The sequence below is a fragment of the Momordica charantia genome (genome assembly GCF_013281855.1).
Source record: "Momordica charantia cultivar OHB3-1 chromosome 11 unlocalized genomic scaffold, Mcharantia_2.0 BLBB01000011.1, whole genome shotgun sequence".
In the NCBI taxonomy this organism is placed as follows: domain Eukaryota; kingdom Viridiplantae; phylum Streptophyta; class Magnoliopsida; order Cucurbitales; family Cucurbitaceae; genus Momordica; species Momordica charantia.
In genome coordinates, this window is record NW_028275159.1 from 22,740,731 (window position 1) to 22,761,984 (window position 21,254).

The following is a 21,254-nucleotide window of genomic DNA, read 5'->3' on the forward strand; positions in this document are numbered from 1 at the left end:
TTATTGATTTTGTCTTATTTCTTCATAAAACAGCAAATTCTTGGATTCTTTCCTTGTTTTGATGCTACTATTTACATTAGCTAATTTATACTTTTTGTTAACTGGCACATGTTGTATATATTTTTTTCGATTAAATAATACTTGTTTATTTAGGTTTTTGTAATTTCAGCTTTTATCCTATACTTTCAAAACTTTCATTTTGGTTTCTACACTTTTAAAAAGTTGCCGTTTTGGTTCTTTTATTTTCTTTTTTATCTTAGTTTTTTAGATAATTTCAACACGACACTATACTTAATAAATTTTTAAAAAATATAGTCATAGTCTCCTTGTGTATAGAATTTGTGTTAAAATTTTAACTCGTGGGCTAAAATGGTGTTACTTTTCAAAAGTAGACTAAAACGATGGTTTCGAAAGTAGAACTAAAATCAACAAAATTTGAAAATAAAGATGCCAAAATGAATCAAAAAGTGAAAAGTAGGTGACTAAAATAGTATTTAAACCTTTTTTTTGGACATGGCAATTTGAAAGCATATAAATACAAATAAAAATTTTTGTTTATTTTTGTAAGTTGGCAAAGATAATTCCATCAACTACTTAGAAAGGAATAGTAACAACTATTGACAAAAAATTTACCAAAAACTTGTAGAAACTTCTGGGATTAGTTTTAATTCAAGCCAAACAAATTTACCAATAGAAAGCAAGGTGACATGAAATGGGAATTTGAATTTGAAAAGGAAATAAAAAAGTTTCTTGAAAAAAGAAAAGAAAGTGGTTTAGGATGGTGTGTTTGGTGACCAATGTGTTGGTGTTTAGTGGTTGGTTTTATTAGATAAAATGATTAAGAAAAAGTGATTATTCAAATGCTTTGATTGAAAGTAGTTTGAAATTTTTAGGGTTTCCAATGAGTTTGATGTTTGTTTAGGTAAATGCTATGCTCACAATTCACAATGGACAGATGCTACAACAATCAACAAACACCAAAAAGTTACACAAGCTGCCAAAAGAAAATCAATCAATAGGTTCATTCAGAACTGGAGTTTGAAAATTGTTATCTAGCTAGGTTCAATTCCAAAGAAAGGTTTCAACAAATACTACTTACAAAAAATATATTATAATGTTATCTATATCTACCCGATGTTTCTTTCGGTATCAGCGTTTATTAGTCTATCTAGCTATATCTGTTAGATCAAGTTGACTCAACTAAAATTGATATAAAAGGCATGTCATGTCATAAAGGTACTAACAACAAGGATTAAATAGAAGCATAATCTGCCAAAGCGAAGCAGCAGTAATGAGGTTGTGAGTTCAATTCCCACTCCACATGCATGTTGTACTAAAAAAATAAAAAATAAAGAAGCATATTCTAAAATTTAAAGACGAAATAAAAACTTTTTAAGGGCTGGAAACTAAAATGATATAATGTGATCTATTAGATGTTCCTTTCAGCACTTCGACCTAATATGCTTATTAGCCTAATCTGCCTATATCAGACCAATTCAACCAAAATTTATGTAACGGTCATGCCATAAAGGTATTAATGGTAAGGACTAAAATTTTCTATAAAAAAATTGGCAAGAACTAAATACAAATTTAATCTAAAATTTAAAAACAAAATAAAAGCCTTTTAAGGTTTAGAAACTAAAATACTTTACAAGGATTGAATTTATAATTTAACCTAACTTTAGTCTATAAATATTGTTTGGCACTAATCCTTTAAAAATTGTATAAAATGGTATTAATTTAACCTAATCTAACTTGAAATTTGTTTAATCGTTTTACATAGCATAGGAAATGAAGCTATATGTGAAATAATACTAAAGTATTATTTCTTCGCCATTAAATCGACAAAATACGATTCAAATAGATTAAGAGAAGCTTAGGTCCACTGTGGATGGAATTTTCTTTAAAGTAAATGGCTCTTTTTTTTAAAGTAAAATATACGAGGAGTCGAAAATAAATATCTTAACTAGTTGAATATATGAATGACTATCATGATCTCATTTATTTGGTATACATATTAATTTTAAAATATTTATGATTATATTTGAGCAATTTATTTAAAAGGAAAAAAAAAACATGGAAGAAGACACGTGAAAACAACAAACTAGTGTCCCTATTTTCAATTGTTTATTTATACCATGAAGACTGTTTCAAAATCTATCCTACCAAATTATTTTTTTAACATTATTTTAAATATGGTTTCAATTTTCAAACATGCTCTACAATCTTTAAAGGTTTAAAGATTATTTTGATTTTTTACTTTGTTCATACACTTTTCAAATGTTATTTTTTGCTATACTTTCAATGTTTATTTATTTTAGTTTTTTTATTTTCAAAACGCTTGTTTTGATCTTGTACTTTTAAAACGACCATTTTGATCCATATATTTTAAATTTTAACACAAATTGATATATAATGAAAACTCTTTAATACAAATTTATAGCTACATTTTAATAAATTTAGCGTGTAAAGTATAGTGCTAAAATTTGTATCAAAGTAATGAGATAAAAATGAAAATGGATGACCAAAATGATAACTTCTAAAGTACATGAGAAAAACGAGCGTTTCGAAAGTATGATAACTACCAAAATGAACGGAAGTAGAGAGACCAAACTAAGTACCTAAACTAGTTCTTAATTTTTCAAAAAAACAATAAATAAAAGGAAAAATAAAAATTTACTTTACTGTGGTTTATGGTTGTCTTGTGTTTTGGATTTTTGCTGGCAGATTTGCTTTTCTAATTAAAGTTTGAAACAATTAATTGTGGAGTGACTCAAAAGGGTAATATAAAAAATGATCAAAGAAGACAAAAGAGCTGAAATAAGAAGGGCATATTTGGAAATGAAAAGTAGGTATAAGTTATAACTATAGCAAGGTCGGCCTTTTTTTTGTCCTCATAGCAAAATCCCTAATTTTTAGGTTTTGGAGAGCTCTGTTTGGTTGGTTTTCCCTTTCAAACTTTTTTTTGTGGCTCACAAACTTTCAAACACATACCAACAAAACAAATTTCCCCTAATCTTTCTTTCCAACTTTTCTTCAGTTGCTTGAAAATCCACTCACCAAATAGATTTTCAACCCAAATGGATTTCCCAATTTGCACATTTTTCGGATCTCCATGTTCTCCGATTCATAGGGTTGGATAGCGACTTGAGTTCATATGGAGTTCAGGTACCAAATTACTGTTAAACTCAAAAGTTTAAGCTAATAGATTCATAGGAGTTTGAGCTCCAAAACTTCCTACTACTCTGATACCAAATTTTCATCAAATCCTCGGGTTTAATTTAATGGATTAAGATAGATCTAATCTTTTTCTCTGTACTCGAAATGAGACAAAAATAACATTATTGGAGTTTAAACTTGAGACTCCCTTTTGATATATCTTCTCTAGTTCTTGGAACAAAAAAATAAACATAATAAATTGAGTCGGGATTCTAAATTACCCTCAAACCTTAAATTTTAATATGATAGATTAAGATAGACCTAATATTTTTCAAACGATTCTTAACCTTATTCACACATGAGCTCAAGTACTAGCACAAACTTCATCATTGAACTATTAATATGAAATGAGACAAAAATAACAACATAGAAGTTTGAACTTGAGACTTCAACTCTGATCATATAATATAATCACCATAAACGCATATATGCATAAAACCAGTCTCTGATATAATATAATCACCATAGACTCATAAGTGTAAAACTTGTGCGTGGGGCAAGTTTAATCTTTTCTACATATTCTCGACACTTTTCCTGAACGTAAACTTGGTTCTAGGTTTTCAGTGCCGTAAAGAAAGAAGAAGAACCTAGTTTGTTAACATTGGGGACATGTGGGACAACCATTTATACGAAGAGCAAGAATAGTCACTAATTTGACTTGTGTGATGACTTGTAAAGTTTATGAGGTGATGAAAGTCTGATTGGTCTGTGATAAAAGTTTTTTTTTTCCTTTCCCTCCTTGCCAAACTCATAAGAGAAAGAAAAGAATAAAAAGAAAACAGAATCATCATCATGTGTTATACTTTATTGGTTGTTGACCATGTGGGTTTAGCTAAGAGACAGCTAAGATAACAAAATGGTTGCACATAGAGCACCTGCTACAGTAAGGGACAGAAACATTTTGGATGAGTAAAAAGAATAATATCTTCAAATCATTTGACATCAGAATGTTATTTGTTTTTTGCATATACAATGAATTTTTTCTGTATCAGTGAACCAATTCCAGCTGCTAAAATGACCCCACTCAATCACAGCCTACAGAACTATCCTCTCAACTTACATCAGAATATTTGTGTGTTCCAATTGCACAATAATACAATGCAAAAATTATAGGTATAAAGAAAAATTTGTACCTTTGGAGACCCAAAAAAATCTGTATGTCCAAAAGATCAATCGAGGTTCTTCATGTTTGGTACTTTGCACATGCAATCCGGCATGGGAAATGTGTACAACGATCCACTGGACTTCTTCATTTCCATTCCTTTTTGATCGTTGTGGCGAAGCATATCTTGCATTTGTTGTGTGAAGTCTTCCCATCTGTATGCAAGTTTGTTACCAAATATAAACAGAAAAAGGTCGGTATAACTAGCAAGATACAACCTCAGTGAACTACTAAATGAAATAATGCAGTAGTGTTCCGTCATTCGGTTCCCTTCTTCCAGTTGAAGTATCTAGAAGAGGTTAAACTTACCGTAACCCATTAACTTAAGCTTTTGAGTTAATTAGAAGTTTAACATCGTATCTATGTTCCAATCCCTATAATGTCATTTTCTCCCCCATTTAATAGGACTAAAGTAAATCTATAAGCCCACAAGTGAGAGAGAGTGTTAAAGTATCTCTAAAATATTAAATTTTCGATAATTCGTCCGCTTAAGATTTTGAGCGGATGAGTTCATTGGTAGTTTAACATAAACTACATGAAATCATATATGGGAACCATTGCGAATGTTCCTTGCTATCCAAGGATATTGTGGTTGACGACGAAGCAGTGTCATATATCAATAGATAAGATTATGCATTCAGGATCCAATTCTTATTTAAAAAATACAAACAGGCAAGACACGACATAACCCAGTAGCATGTGAAGAGAGGTTAATAAATTCTAAGTTTCAAGTAATCCAAAATGCAGATCTTTAAGTTACGAAGCTTAATTGAACCAATTTTATCCTAAATAATGAAGCACAGACATTCAAGTTTCAACAAATGAAAACTAAAATATTGAAGTGAGTAAAGCTTCGGCATACCGTATATTAGGATCATCAAAAATTAATGCTAGTTTCCTCTTATCAGGTTTGACTGTCTTTGCGTGCCCATCGTAAATATAGCGTCTGTGACCCGTCAAGAAGTGGGGGAAATTCCCACCTTGAGTTGTGACGAATACTTCACTACGAAGACATACGGTGTAATCAAGAGCAGCCAATCTAGAAGAGTGGCCCTGCATCACAGACTTACTTTGAGCTAAATGATCAACTTGTTTGTAAGATAAAACTAGGAATAGTTTCATTAAATACCTTAAATGGAGCAAGTTCTTCCTTAGTAGCTATAGAATCTTTCGTTTCTAAACCCGGAAACATCTGCCTAAGTGGAGCCATATACTTCTCAGCTTTATAAATTTTTCCTGCTGCAACATATATGGAAGTTGTGTTATCAAAACCCATTCCTCTAAGCATCATTCCGACCTACAATATCATATAAAGGTGAATTATGAATCAGCAGAATGGAAAAACAGGTTTTAAGGATATGGGAACATTATATTTATGGCCCAGATATGCATGAATCTCTCCGCAGGACCAAAAACTTCCTTTCCAATTGATGAAAATACAAAACATTATGAAATGACAATGGCCAAGGCAGACAAATTTAACAATAAGTAATTTATCAACAAAAAAGGGTCAAAAAATAAAGGAAACTTGCAATTAGGGACCAAAAAGAATTAATAAGTGAACTTGCAATTTATCAATAAAAAATAAAGGGATGAGAAAGGGAGAAGAGCAAGTGTTAAAAATATCTCCAATTAGCGGTAGTAAATAATGAAGGGTAAATCTTTACAACATTCTGAAGCAACATAAACATGTACATAAAATAGCAATAATTGATGGCACAAATAAACTCTCCAACAATATACTTGGCACTTTCATTCAAAACAGATCAGCCACTAGCAAAGATTGTTTTCTACTGCCACGAAGAAGAATGATCCAGAAATCTTGCTTCTAAAATAGCAGGATGGTTTGCAATTTAGTAAACATTTAACTGATAATGTCATGTTTCTAAACCTTTATTAAATTCCAGTTCACATTTTTGTCTTTGGAACTATTTCCAATTTTCATTAAGTGTGAAATGTGTTTCAGTGGAAACTTGGGCCAAATCTTTGAACACATAAAGTTACTAAAATATTTAAGGATGATTATTCCAATTCATCTGTTGGTTAATGTTTTGAACGACCAATGATCAACATGTCCATTTTGTGATGTCCTTAAGTACAACATACACACTTCATTCTAAAAAATCTATTTCAGATAATTGAGAATAGATGCTTCATTAAACAAAGGAAAAGATGATGACGTCCAGGTATATTCACCTCAAGTGGAGTTAAAGGACATTTTCCATCCACTCTATTAGCACCAGGCCTTATTACTCTACCCCTTCTTCTGAATTTTCCTCTCCAGCTCCTTTCTCTAGCCAGGTCCATCTCATTCTTCTCTTCTTCTCCACCATCATATTCACAGCACGAAAATGCAACCATATCCTTTATAAACAGAACATTTACTTTTATTCATAACTTACATTTAACAAGAAATTTAGTAATCATGAATTGGAAGGAAAGAAAGAAACCATGAATAACACCTCTTCAAAACGAAGATGCACAGAAACATATTTTCCTCCACTCTGAGAGCTTTTTTTAATCATTCGATCAACCATGAGATCTGCCAGCGTTCTTATAGATTCTGCGAACCTCAACGCTTCAAAATTGGCTAAGCATCTAAGTGCTTGAACATCTGAAGGAACTCCATGAGCCAACCGGTTGGAGAATGGGGCAATCCTAACAGCCCTACATCACAGAATGAGAAGTGATTCTTGTCATCATCTTAAAACTGTTGGAATCTACAAGTTTTGCAAAAAAACTGTTGAAATCTAAAATCTACAAGATTTGCAATTAAATATACATTTGATGAACGTTATCAAACTGGATGGGGGCCACCGGAGATCTAAAACGAGGGGAAAGTTCTTCTCAAACCAAAATCTAAAAACATGTTCATACCTTTGGAGAAACTATTTTAAGATAAGGAAAACATACCTCAATTGCAAAAGCTTGGGAAGGACTTTATGCAAATAGTACATTGGGCTTGACCATGCTTTTACTCTTAAGTTCACAATACTGCTTATATTATTATCAAACTGCTGCAGTACATCAGCTGGGAGCTCTCGCACAATATTAACATGCTTGCTGAGTGCTTGTATGAAAAATTCTTCATCGAAAATATCACCAAAATTGCTGTCACAAACAGGAAAGAAAGGAAACTGCATGAATGGTTTCTGCCCTTCTGGAATTTTGGAAGAAAGCAAAATGCACTTGCTTCTGTCATTTGACATAAAGTAACTATCCATGGCACCTTGGCACCAGGGGCAAACACCATGCCCTATGCCAAACGAGGCTCCTCATTAAATAAAGCTCTCTTATAATTCAATTTACCAACTGATTTGACATGGTATCTGATGTAAAACTAATTTTCAGCTGACAGAATCACTATGTTTTTGGACATGGAAACTTTAGAAACAAACACCTTTTGCCTTAAAACTTCAACCTAGGAAGCATGGATGATCCATTTTGAGTTATCGTTGCCGGTGTGGAGAATGCTTTACACACATTTTAAATAACGTGATTTGGAGTCTCTGATTGTTCAATTTATTTTTTAGATCTCAGAGATGTCGGGGACATGTAAGAGGTACATGCTTAGAAGTTAGGACACACTGAAGACACGTGGACACATTTTTCAGAAAATATGTAGAAAAAATACTAAAGATATTTAGTTATAAACCAAGACTAGGAATACTTACATCAAGGAACTGAGATATAAATGAATAAAAACCTATAGAAACTAAAATCTAAATGGGTGAAAATATAATAGATAGCACTTGGTAGAACTTAATGTAATGGTATTAAAAGATGTGATAATCATGATGTTTGAGATGCAAGTTCTTCTTTTGTTTGAAAGACTTCTATAGGAAACTTCACTTCGTCGTCATTGGAAAATACTATGTCCAAGCAGATGTACAAAATCAAATCTAAATAGTTGATGATGCAAGTATATATCTTAAATTATTTTGTATCATACAGTTCAACATATTAGAAAAATAAGTGTGAAAGTAATCAATGAAATCTCGTTTCTTGTTCAAGAAAAGAAAAATAAGCATAAAAGTATACAAAATAATTTTTTAAAAGAAATTGAACCTGTCCCTATGATCTTCACGTCCTAATTTACTGAAAAGTTCCCCTCAAAATGATTTCAAGAAAGAGAACAAAAAATAAGTTGACAGATTTTGGAAAAGTCAAGTTCTTTCTCCAATTCACTAACGAACTCCTGGAAAAGAAAAAAAGAGGAGGAAAAAGAGGAACACACTACCAACCGAAGTCAATCAAGTTAGAAATCATTAATATCTTTAATTTTAATATGAGAGACTTATAATGTTTATTTTAATATAAGAAAGTCATGATGTATTGTTTCCTATGAAAGAAAATTCATTTTTTATTTAATATAAGAAAGTAATCTTTGTTAACTTGCAATGATCTGGATTCTAGGAATAATAGAAAAAAAAAAAAAGAGAACCACATTAAGACTGGCAAAACAAGTAACAATCTGAAAACAGAAACGAGAAAAAGAAGAAAAACGGTAATAACTAGATAAACAAGAGTGATAGATCATGGTTCAGTAATGAATTGAAAAGCAATACTGATAAGGTCATAAATTGTATTTTCCATTGAGAATTGAACCAATTTAAAGAACAATCAAGGACGGAGACAATTATAACTAGTTAAGCTATGATATTTGGATTTTAACCTTGAATCTCGCCAAACACTATTCAAATGAAATATTGGAATGACAAGGGAAGCATTCAGAAGTCCAGCCACTGCAACTGCATCACATATCTGGATTGAAAAGTTGGAGTTATAAAATCAATTATCAATTATTTAGACCAAAAATAAATGAATAAATTGATAAGTGTTAAATCACCATTGAACCCAAAAGCTTAAAGCGGTAAATTTAACCTTTTATAATACTTTAACAATAAGATATTCAGATCGTGGCACTAGCAACCTACATCCCCTAATCTCTTTCTCTGCCCACCTCTCTATGAACATAAAGGAAATCGTCTTATCCATAGGAGCCAACATTGAGAGTGAACCAATAACATGATATCACTGAGAATTACAGTATAAGTGATGCTATTAAATGAAAACAAGACCAGATTTCTTCCTATTCTTGAATCCACAATTCAATAATAGCACTTCAGACTTCATTTACATTGGAAAAAACTACATCGCTCATCTTAAAAACAGTTCATAAATTTTCCACAAATTAATTAAAAGTTTAGTACCATTTCCTGATAACCGGACATTTCAACCATTACATTAAGACAAATCAGATGTTATCAAAAAAATCAGAATTAGTTTGTACGATCAGGGGTGTGAGGCAAGAAACCTTGGGATTAGGAACTTGGATAGCAGCAACATTTCCTTTTTGTCCAAAGTTTTGAATCGTTCTCCGTATAATTGAACATTTGGAGCATTACATTAGGATAAATTAGATACTATCACAAAAATCAGAATTAGCTAGTATGGTCAGAGTGTGTGAGGCGAGAGACCTTGGAATTAGGAACTTGACTAGCAACAAAATTGCTTTTTTGTCCATTGTGATCATGCCTCATGGCATTTTTTTTAGAGCCTAATTCTTTGTCGCACTCAATCATTTTAAGTATAGGCGTCATTCCAATAGTTCGGATTTGAGGATAGCAATTGGTGATACTTGTCTCGTTTCCTCAATTTCATTCGTCCCAAGATTGGGGATGGTAGTCTTTTGTTTTGGGAGGACCATTGGTTAGGGGATGGTCCTTTTTGTTCCTGCTTTCTGCATCACCATGCTCTTATCCTTTGTTGAGAATATCCCAATTGCATCTTTGTTGTCCCCTTTCATTTCTATCTTTTATCTTCTTTTCTTCTTTCTTTTTTCTCGAGGGGAAGGGGGCATTTGTAAGAGTTCTTAGATAGCTAAGCCTATTAACTAGGTTTCTCAATAATTAGAGATGATCGAGTTTAGTCTCTTGAATTTTCTGGGTTTGCCATTGCAAGTCCTTTTTCTCTTGGTATTTTTCACAAATTAGCCCCCCACCCTTTACAACAAAGTTGTGGAAGGTTAGAATGCTGGAGAAAATGTAAGGTTTTTGCTTTGGTGATTGTTTTAAGGATGGATTAAAAAGAGTGGACTTCATTAAGGGGTCTCTTCTATATTGGCCTCTTTTCCATAAGTGCTTTTTTTGCACAGAGGGTTTGAAGGATTAGAACCACATCTTTGGATCTTTGTGGTCGTTTACAGTTGCTTTAGCCCCTAGCTGTGATCTATGCTTGACTTTTGAGGAAGGGGAAGAGGGTGCATCATCCAATCCAAAACCAATCCAGTGAAAAATGAAGAATATGCATCATCCTTTGTTAGTCCAAACCACAACAAAATCAGCTATCTTCCTATTGACAACTGTTGACAATTTGGCATAAACAGAACTACGGGTAAATTGAGACAGTTAAAGAACATTTCAATTTTCAACGCATCAAGAAATCATGAAAGATGTTTGTTAACTAAATGAAGTATGAACTTCAAAAAAAAAAAATTAAATTTGTCCTAGTTAAAGTAATGAATAAAGGGATTAATAAACTGGTCAAATAGAGAGCACCACATGCCATCCAGTCTTGGCACATATCATGGTACCATCATTTTTTTCCCTTCATAGTCTGTGCCACGTTGACATTACATAAAACCTTAATTTTTTAATCATGAACTTAAACTCACCGACAACCTTTGCTGATTTAACCCACCATTGGCTTCAATGATAAGAAAACCATTCGACTTTGGCAACTCTGCAAATTAAAAGGAAAAAAATGTTGACATTTTTGTAATGCCTTCACAGAGAAAAGAAGCTAATTAATGAAGAGGTAATTACAAGGAGTGAATAATAAAGGGGTTGTTTGGAAGTTGGGTTCAAAAAAAATTTAACTAAAAAAGAAAAACTAATGTAAACGTATTTGGGAACTGTTTTTCACAAGTTGTCTTGTGGCCTACTTTTAAGAACAGCTGAAGTTGACATTCCTTACAAAATCACATGTTTGAGATAAATGAATTTCATCGACCTTTACAAGTCACCATCCAATCCAAAACAAACTGTCACACAGCCCTCCTTACAAGTCTGGAGGAATTGGAGGAAGAAATCCAAAAGCATGAATATGGGGAGTGATGATAAAAATGCTTTGAATCTAATTGCTGAAACAATGCAAAAGCTAAGCTATTTGATGTAGTCTATAAACAATTAAAGCTGACATAGTTGTTCTTAGTTCAGCATGTCATATCAAGTTTTTTGAAGCGTGAGGTACACTAAAACAAAATAGCTCTCTGGGACTTGAAGTGTCTTTTCTTGTCAAGCATAGAATAGAAAATTAAATAATTTTTTTTATATATGAAATAGTAGTATTATGATAAGATAATGAAATGTTTTTAAGAGATTAGAAATTTTATAAGAGATCTATAAGAAAAATGAGAGTTCTTGTAACATGTATTGTAATTTTTTAATCAAAAAATTATTTTAAAAAGAACAGTAAGACAGCAGCGCATGACTCAGTAGAAGCAAGGCATCCTAGAAAGCTTTTCTCTTCAGCACACCTAGACATGATTTTAAAATACTAACGTCTTGCAATACCGCATATCATCAAGTATCACAGTTCACATACAGCAAGAGACCACATGCATCATATAATATATTGATATTGGATGTCAATATCTTAGGTATAATAAGAGTTCATTAGTCATTGTCCTTTATTGTAAATTTGTGATTTTATATTTCATTCATGTCCTCCACACACCCGCACATACCTTTGTCTGTCTATATATATATATTGTTAAATTATATTTATTATCTTTTAATTTCCTATTGTATTTAGGTTTTAATAGGTTAGGCTTTTCTTAGGTAAGTATTTCTTTATCATAATAGGCAACGGTTTCGTTTTCTTTTCTTCTTTGTAGCTACTATTTATAGCCTTGCATTAAATCTTTGAAAGTAGGATTTGGAGTTTGAATCACTAATTTGGAAGTGCCAACCGATTGAAACCGCAAGTACCAAGAGCAACGCCACACTAAGATAACCAATGTGCACTATCTGGCCACCAGAAGACTGGTGCATGAAGCTCACGTACTGCCATAAGCTACTGACTGCCATCTATTGCGGTTTGGATTGTTTGCTTGTCCTCTCAGATCTGTGTGCTTTCTTCGGCCAAAATTCTACTGGGTGTAGAACTGTCTCAAAGAGGATTAGTATTTTTTAATCCCGTTCAGACCTGAACTTAGCAGTTCTACAGCTCCATTCTAGTTCCATTTTGTGCATTCAAAACAGATTTAAAGTTCCATGAACCATTTTTTATATTATGATTGAGAAGAAGCCAGTTGCGATAGCCTGGCCTTCAAGCCAAAACTACAATGAATAAAAAGATAGAAGGTAGATTCATTCTTTCTCCCTGCACATGACACAAATTTGGGAGGAGAGTTGAATATTTGAATTCCTCTTTTGAACCTTATCTAAGATGTTAATGCTGTTGGGGTAACAAATAACAATTGAGCTTTTTCAGACAATTGCCATGCCATATAGCTGACTCAAGGATTCTATTCTCTTCATGAAGAGCTAGAGTGGCAGAATCCTTGAGTCAGATTATCATATTCACGAAAAACAATACATGAGACGTGGAGAAGTGAATTTCAGGAACAGAACTAATTTAAACTATGTAACTTTAGAACTTATTACTAAGTAATAAGAAGTTTCATACCTTCCATAGTGCTTCTACTGATACATGGCTTCCAAACATGGTGCACTCTCGAAGTCCATGCAGTTGACAACTGCACAACCATTAATGAATTTTCATTCGCTCAACCTCTATAAGAATTCTAAACAGAAAATATCAACAAAGCAGAGCAGATGCACAGATGATGGATTCAAAAAAATTTCCATATTGCTAAAATGAAAATCAGAAAATACTTAATTTATATCTAGATAAAAGGATAATGCAAAATTTAACTTATTTTATTAATTGGTGATAAAATTTTTACATATATGTCATAAAGAGGAGTGAGTTGATACGAGTAGGAGGGGGGGACTAGGTGGTATTTAAAGTTTTGGGTTGGATAATTTCCTTTTCTTCTTGTCTTGATACTAGTAAAGTTGGCTGAAGAATTCTGATTTTGATTGTGGCTGTGGGTTCATCAGGGTTCTCTCCTTATTTCGGTTTCTGGTTTGAGGAATCTGGTTGTGGGCAGTTTGCCTTTGGTTTCACGGATAATTGCTCCTTGGTTTCTGGTAGGCCCCCGATTATAAAGAAATATGTTAGGAAGAAGGGTAAGAAGGGGGAATAGGGGAAGAGAGCATATTATCTTGTGGGCCCAAGTTAGTTAGAGGGCATTTTGGGAGTGAAATGAGTTTGTTATATATCCTGCTGCTAGATGGAGGATGGAGGGTGGAGTATATTTTTGGTAGGTTATTTCCTTGTTAAGGATTTGTAGGAGAGGTTAGGAAGCTCTCGAATTTCCCTCTACCTGTAAATTTCCCTCTATTCCATAAATAATAGAAGCAGATCCTATCAAGGCAGCTGGAAGGTGTTATCAAAAGTTATCTTGGACCCTCTATTCCATAAATAATAGAATCAGATCCTATCAAGGCAGCTGGAAGGTGTTATCAAAAGTTATCTTGGACCTTTCAATGGACATTTTTTTATCAGTTCTTGCCAGTTGCCAGTCAATCGGACTCTCTAGCCTCTTTCAACAATTTGTTACCATTAGTTTATATTGGAAAAATCAAGCACTTCTTCTAATGATGGGATCTTGAATAGGTTCAGGTCTGTCATTGTTGCAGACGTTCTTTAGATTGTTCAACTTGTTAGAAGGTTGTCAAGTTTTGCTTTCTTTGGGTCCTGTGGTAGAGATCATTGGCAGTTTTTAAGTTGGCTTCTTCCTTAACAAGATGGGTAACTTTGTTTTATTTATATGTTGCATTGTGGGTTGTCGTAATTTTTGTATTTTGGGAGTAGCTTTGTTTAGGTTGGTTCTCTTTTATATTAAGTGTTTTTTCTCAACCATCGTGCTTGTACTTTTCCTTTTTATCAATAAAAGTATTGCTTCCTTGTCCAAAAAAAAAGGACCTAAATTAGAAAGGCGAGGAAGCATTGCCAGTCCAATGATGCACCCAAAATCAGCTGCTGAGATTAATTGTTAAGGTGGAAGAAAGAAGAAAAGGGGCACACTTCTGCATTTACATTGGTAGGGAACAGATTTTCTGGTCAGAAAGGACTTTAGTGGATCTTCTCCAAAGGAAAACGATCCACCCAATATCAAATGAGTCTCACCTTACAACTTTACATGATGAAGAAGTGTAGTAGACAGACGCCTAGGGATAGCTTCACACAGGTTCTTGAGAGTGCCATTAACAACTAACCAAAGCATGCCAACCATTAGGGTGATAGTTCTTCTATCAAAATTATGGTTTGAAAGAAACCAAAGGATTTTTTATGAAAAAATAAGATTTACCATGGACTGTTTCAATATGACCAAGTCCAAATCTTAACAATGGTGTGCTTTTTCCAACTCTTTTTATGCTTACCATGATCTGTTATAATTGGGAAGCTTTCATTTGAAAGTTGCAATTGTTCTTTTGTTCTTTTATTTTTGCTGTCTTTTTACTTCTTTCTTTATTTACTTCTTTTTTCTTTTCCTTTCTATCTCCCTCCCTTGGGAGTTTGTATCTTTGAACAATTTTTGTTCCTTTTCATATTTTCAATGAAAAGTTCATATCTTGTTCGAAAAAACCATTAGGGTGATGCTTGTAATTCAATCAATAACCTTATGCCACGACATATAGGTTACAACAAGAAACATCACACCTACTTAGTCAAGAGAGCTTCATTTTTCAAGTCAAATTCCTAATTACAATCCTCCAACTTCAATTTAAGGGAGATTATTCCCTCTCTTTAACTTCTAGCTAAACAGTAACCTACATATTCTAGATCATCTCGTCTCCTAATAGTGCACCAAGCTTGATTTCCCTTAAAAAAAATGTCTCTAAATATCTACTTGATCCAAACATGGAGCTTCCTTTTTTCAATTGTCAGCTTTACCATAAATTAAAAACTTGGCCAACCTTCCAACATGACATGAGCCTCTTCCTACCACTCTTTGATGTTATGAGAAAAGGAAGGATGTCAAGTCCACATAATTTCAAGAAACACCATTCGTTTTACACAAAAATAAAAAATAAAAAGTTGTTGTTTTCTTTCCTAATTTAATATAGCACATAAAAGAATATCATAGTTGACATTCCACCCAAGATCAAATAAGGTATATCAGCATTCAGTATGCTCGTGAAGCCCTTCATCATCTCTTTATGTATTGTCCTCTTTTCAGTTGTGGAATTAACTTCTGAATTGTTGTAGGCTATCCTTTTCCTGTGACTTATTGTTGGATGGGACTTCTGGGGACCATGTTATTTAGGGAGAAAGGAAAACCTTGTGGAACTTTTTCTACAAATGGCATCAATTTGGGACATCCACCACACATTTTTTTCTGTACACAGTTTTTCAGTTTTGCACTCCAAAGCATTTAATCTTTTGCCTTCCCATCTATATCCTTCATGCAGACACCCTTTTAGAGATCATGAGCGTCTTACTATTTCTAAATTGTGTACTTGAGAAGCTTTCAGAAAAGATGAACTTTATATAGCTAAAAATTGACGCAAGCATATTCCATGACAGATTAAACCATCAACTAAAGTTTGTAGATGATGGAAACCAAAAGGCTCAAAACTGAGTTTTGGATTTCACACCAGAAGATAAAGTTTTTTTAAGTTTACAGATGTTTTTCACAGCCTCCAATACTAAATCATAATAGCAAGTTCTTAAGTTTATGGATGTGTTCCACAGCCTGTAATACTAAAGCATAAGAGCCAGATACCAGAAAACAAAAGAACAAGGAAATCAAGACCCAACAACTGGGAAAAAGAAATGAATAAAGTAGATCTAAGGAACAGTGATTTTGTTACCAATGAACACAAACAAAGGATTCGAACTTAATAAATCACAATGCAGAGGACTCCCAGGGTTGCTATTTGATAATAATTGGCAACAGAATCATTATAGTTAGTTAGATAGTCAACAAACAGCATCCAAACTACTGCTTATTAAGGTCAAGAGAGGTGAATAAGTGAAAACGATTGTTTGTCATGATTACATGGCAAGAATAAACAAAGATTGAAACATGAAGACATTGTTAAGGTCAAGTGGTATGATATGTTGATCCCAGGGAATCTTAAATCGTGGTTAAGTTGCCACTAGAAGATAGAACGTACTTGATACACATGATATAAAAGACCAAACTCCCCACTTTGAATCTATGGATTCTCTTATCATTACTATTCATAGAAACAAGATAATCACATCAAATACTGGAGGAAAGGAAAAAGGGAAAGAAGAAATTCACCACAAAGTAATTTTCAGTCAATTTTCTAACAAAAAAGTAGCAACAGAAGATGAGGAGAAAAATACCGCATGAGTGGTACCGTTTCGGCTCTCAGCTTTCATGTAAGGCCAGAGCTTCTCAAAAACCTGAGGACTCCTATACACAGAACCCGGCGGAGCGCGTTTGTTAACTGAAACTACCCTGCTTTTCAGACTGGAAATATCGAAATTTAACGAGCCCATATACAACAACATCCCCGATATGTACAACAAAGGGGCGAACAGAAGTAGCCCTTTTCTTCTAAACACCGCCGACAAAATCAGGTAAACCAATTTCTCCATAATGGTGCTCTGCTTCACGTCGCGAACACTAAAACCGCCGGCACCACCGCCACTCCTACTCCTTAGTTGGCGGTGCCGAGGCGAGGAGGGCGGCGACTGCGAGCCACTGGAACGCGAAGTGTAGGAGCGGTTGTAGCCATGCATTGTGGCAATGGACAAGGCTAGGGCTTAAACGTGGGACTCAATTCTCAAACATACAGAAGATCTGGCGTGAAGTCTGCTTCGCAGAGATCGGAGATTCAGCTCATGGAATCGAATCTTCATTCTTTTCCTCAAAATAGCTGGGAGTTCCTCAATTTTCACCCTCATATAATGCAATTTCCATATGACGCATCGTTGAATTGGGACTTGTGAGAAATTGAAGGGTCAGAGGTGAAGATCCAGAGAGTTGGTTCCCTGCATGGCGTAACTGGTTTCTATAATGGGAGAAAAATTTTCTCGAGAAACAAACAGGGGGACAGGAATCATAAATTGGAGTGGGAAGAGCAGGTCTAGAGCTGGGATTGTTGGGACTGTTGACAGTTAAATGCGAAGCCGAAGCCTTTTCCATTTTCTGTAATAAAAGATTTTAAAATTTTTGTTTTTATTTCAAACCTTTTCACTGTCAACTTTTTTTTTTCCTTTTTTTAAATGATGTCAACTTTTGAAAATTGCTTAAACATGCAAATAAAATAAAATAAAATAAAGAATTGGCTACTTAATAAGTGATGCCATCTCGTTGTCCTCACATTGATAATTAAACACGAAAAAATTTTAAATGTAGAATTTAAAAATTATTACTAATGAGCTGTTAATTTTTTAATGGTGGTTAAGATAAATATAAGTTTGAAAATAGAAATTTTAAAAAATGATGAGGAGTCAATTTTTCATTTGGGGTTAGAATATATATAGGTTCTGACAGATAAGGAACGAATTATTTTTCAAGGAAAAGGAAAATATTTAGCTTCTTACGAGTTTAGACCTATCTCATTGTGACCACTATTTGGAGTAATCCAACTTTTGTTGACCACCATTAAATTTTTTCAATTATAAATTTTGATATATTTTTATAACTTTTTAACTAAAAAACTATCAAATTTTTATTTTATGGTTAGTACGAAGATGAGTGTTATTCGATGAACACCTAAATATTGTTCATTAAAATATATAAAGTTGGTGTCTTTGTATTTTCACTTGTAATCACTTAGATGGGCCTAAAGTAATATCATTATGTTCGAGTGTAAGTAGTACTTATAACTTCAACTTCCTCGATTGACAGTTCGATTGTGTGTGTGTCAGTACTTATTATTGTAATAATCTTCCACACTGTATGGAGGAGCTCTTCTCGTTGAATTTAAAAGAAGGCTCAATACATATATATACAGTTTAGTCACATGACTTAATGAAAATAACAGAACTAAACAAACTCAATTAATACAACAATAAACAAATAAATGTATGACTAGTATTATCTAACATTCCCCCACAAACGAAGAGCTATTGAAGGCATGAGTTTGGTCTTCATAAACAAAAAACGATTACTAGTCAAGGGCTTAGTAAGCAGATCAGCCAGTTGCAGATGAGAAGAGACAAATAGTAAACTGATATCCTTTCAAACCACCCGTTCCCAAACATAATGAAAATCAATCTCAATATGTTTTGTTCGACCATGAAACACGATATTTTTTGCTAACTGAATAGCAAAAGCATTATCACAGTATAAAAGGGGTGGCCGAGAACTAATAATGCATAAGTCTTTGAGAAGTTGTCAAAGCCAAAAGAGTTCTGCAGTAGTAGTAGTCAATGTCTGATATTCAGCTTCAGTTGAGCTTCGAAAAACTGTTGATTGCTTCTTAGCAGCCCAAGAAATGGGATTACAACCCAGAAAAACCACAAAACCAGTGGTAGATCGACGATCAAGGCTATCACTTGCCCAATCCGGATCAGAATATGTTGTCAAACTGAGAAAGTGATGCACAGAAACGTTCTTGCAAAACAAAATACCAGAATCCAAGGTACCATTGATGTATCGCAACACCCTTTTTGCAGCAACAAGATGACAATACTTGGGAGCATGCATAAACTGAGATAGTTTCCCAACAAAAAAAAAAGCAATATCTAGGCGGGTAAAAGTAAGGTAATGCAACGCTCCAATAATCGCTCGATAGGCTTGAGAATCAACATCAGAACAAAAGACATCATCACCACCAGAAGAAGTAAAGGCCATAGGAGTTAAACATGCTTTAGATCCCAACATTCCATATCATGACAAAACATCACGTGCATATTTAGACTGAAGAACTGAGATACCAGTAGAAGAATAGCTAATTTCCAGACCAATAAAGTATTTTAAAACTCCCATGTCAGTCATTTCAAAACGAAGTCGAAGCTGAGAGACTAAATCCTCAATATAACTAGGATTACTTCCAGTAACTATTATATCATCAACATATAACAGTAAATGAGTAATATAATCATCAATATGCCGAACAAATAAAAAAGAATCAGCATGAGAAGCCTCAAAACCAAGAGTCAACAAATGAGATGTAAAGCACTCATTACAAGCACGGGGTGCTTGCTTTAAACCATAAAGAGACTTAAGGAGTTTCCAAACATAATTTGGGATGAGTGTTACTCACAAAACCTTGAGGCTGCTGCATGTAAACCTCTTCATGTAACTCACCATGAAGGAACACATTATTGACATCGAGCTGGCGAAGACACCAATTGAATTGGGCAGCAAGAGAGAAAATGATGCAAACAGTAGGCTTTTTCACCACAGGACTGAAGGTCTCTTCATAATCTATACCTGGTTCTTGATGAAATCCTTTAACAACCAATCTAGCCTTATACCGAGCCACACTACTATCAGGATTATGTTTAATTCAATATATCCACTTACACCCAATTGCTCTCTTTCCACTAGGTAAGATGTAAGGACTCAAGTGTTTTGTTTGATTAAGACAGCATACTCTTTAGACATAGCAGTTTGCCAACAAGTTAGCTTTCAGGCAGCAGTATAAGAGGTAGGCTCAATTGAGGTACTCAAATTTGAAGTGGCAACAAAAACCCTACGTTTTGAAATTCTTGACTTGCTACGGGTCTGCATAGAGTGATTATTTCGAGTACCAGCTTCAGGCATTGAAACACTAAGCATAGGCACTTGTGGAGGAATCAGATAGGATGCAGAAATAGGAGAAACATCCAAAGCATCAGTTGTATCCGAAATTTCAGATTCAGCAGTAGATACCTCATGAGAGACAGATGTACCATGAGAAGCACTAGAGGAATACACAGAATCACTAGCAGAAGTGGTAATCACAAGAGAACCAAAAGGTGAAGATGTTGAAGGAGCACCAGAGTGGTAGTTTGGAAAGAACAAGATATAGAGAAGTGAAAGAAAAGAATCAGTAGAGGGAGAGACAAGGGGTGAGGTAGTAGAAGTGTGGGGCAAGCTGTTAGCAAAAGGAAAGATAGATTCATCAAAATAACATGCCAAGATGTGTAGAGGCGGCCATTGTTGATGTTGTAGCACAAATACCCCTTGTAGTCTAGTGGATAGCCAAGGAAGACACATTAGGAAGTTTTTAGTTGAAGCTTATGGGAGGTATAAGGCTTTAACAAAGGATAGCAGGCACATCCGAAGATTTTAAGGATGGAATAGTAGGGGAGTGTCGAAACAGAATTTCAAAAGGAGACTTATAGTTTAAAGATGGAGAAGGAAGACGGTTGATACGGAAAATAGCAGTAAAGAACGCAAACGACCAGAATTTAAGAAGGAGGGAAGACTTAGAAATAATGGTGAGGGCGACCTCAACCACATGATGATGTTTATGTTCAGCCATGCATTTTGTTAGGGAGTATATGCACATGATTTTTTATGTAATATGCCATGAGTATGAAGAAACATGACAAGATTATGATTAACGAACTCACCGCCTCCATCACTTCTGAAGATTTTAATTTGGGAGGATAGAAGATTTTCAACAAGAGGTTTGAAGTGTTGAAAAATAGTACAGACATCAGACCTTTTAGCAATTGGAAATAACCAAGTGTATTTAGACATATCATCAACAAAAGAGACATAGTAATTGAAGTCATTTATTGAAGTTTAAGAAGTAGGGCCCCAAACATGGATACAGTAGTAGGCTTAGAAAAGGACAACTTATGCATTTTACCATGAAGA

At 34.0% G+C, this 21,254-nt stretch overlaps 1 protein-coding gene across 1 annotated transcript; it reads right to left on the bottom strand.

The window, feature by feature from the left end:
• Positions 1-4,118: 4,118 nt before the first annotated feature.
• On the bottom strand, positions 4,119-17,620 carry LOC111022380 (O-fucosyltransferase family protein). The gene is made up of 10 exons (XM_022299547.2): positions 16,835-17,620; positions 13,076-13,145; positions 11,058-11,125; positions 9,057-9,145; positions 7,295-7,492; positions 6,844-7,048; positions 6,578-6,745; positions 5,511-5,678; positions 5,244-5,434; positions 4,119-4,536 (listed from the first exon to the last, which is right to left on the bottom strand). Exons 1-10 carry the CDS (start codon positions 17,231-17,233, stop codon positions 4,389-4,391), a joined length of 1,704 nt encoding a protein of 567 aa, XP_022155239.1. The 5' UTR covers positions 17,234-17,620; the 3' UTR covers positions 4,119-4,388.
• Positions 17,621-21,254: the final 3,634 nt, after the last annotated feature.

Coding starts and splice junctions, on each gene's coding strand:
- LOC111022380 (XM_022299547.2), bottom strand. CDS start 17,233: ATGCATGGCTACAACCGCTCCTACACTTCGCGTTCCAGTGGCTCGCAG. Junction 6,746..6,843: donor TGCATCTTCGTTTTGAAGAG/GTGTTATTCATG, acceptor CTGTTTATAAAG/GATATGGTTGCATTTTCGTG. Junction 4,537..5,243: donor TTTGATGATCCTAATATACG/GTATGCCGAAGC, acceptor ACTTGCATACAG/ATGGGAAGACTTCACACAAC.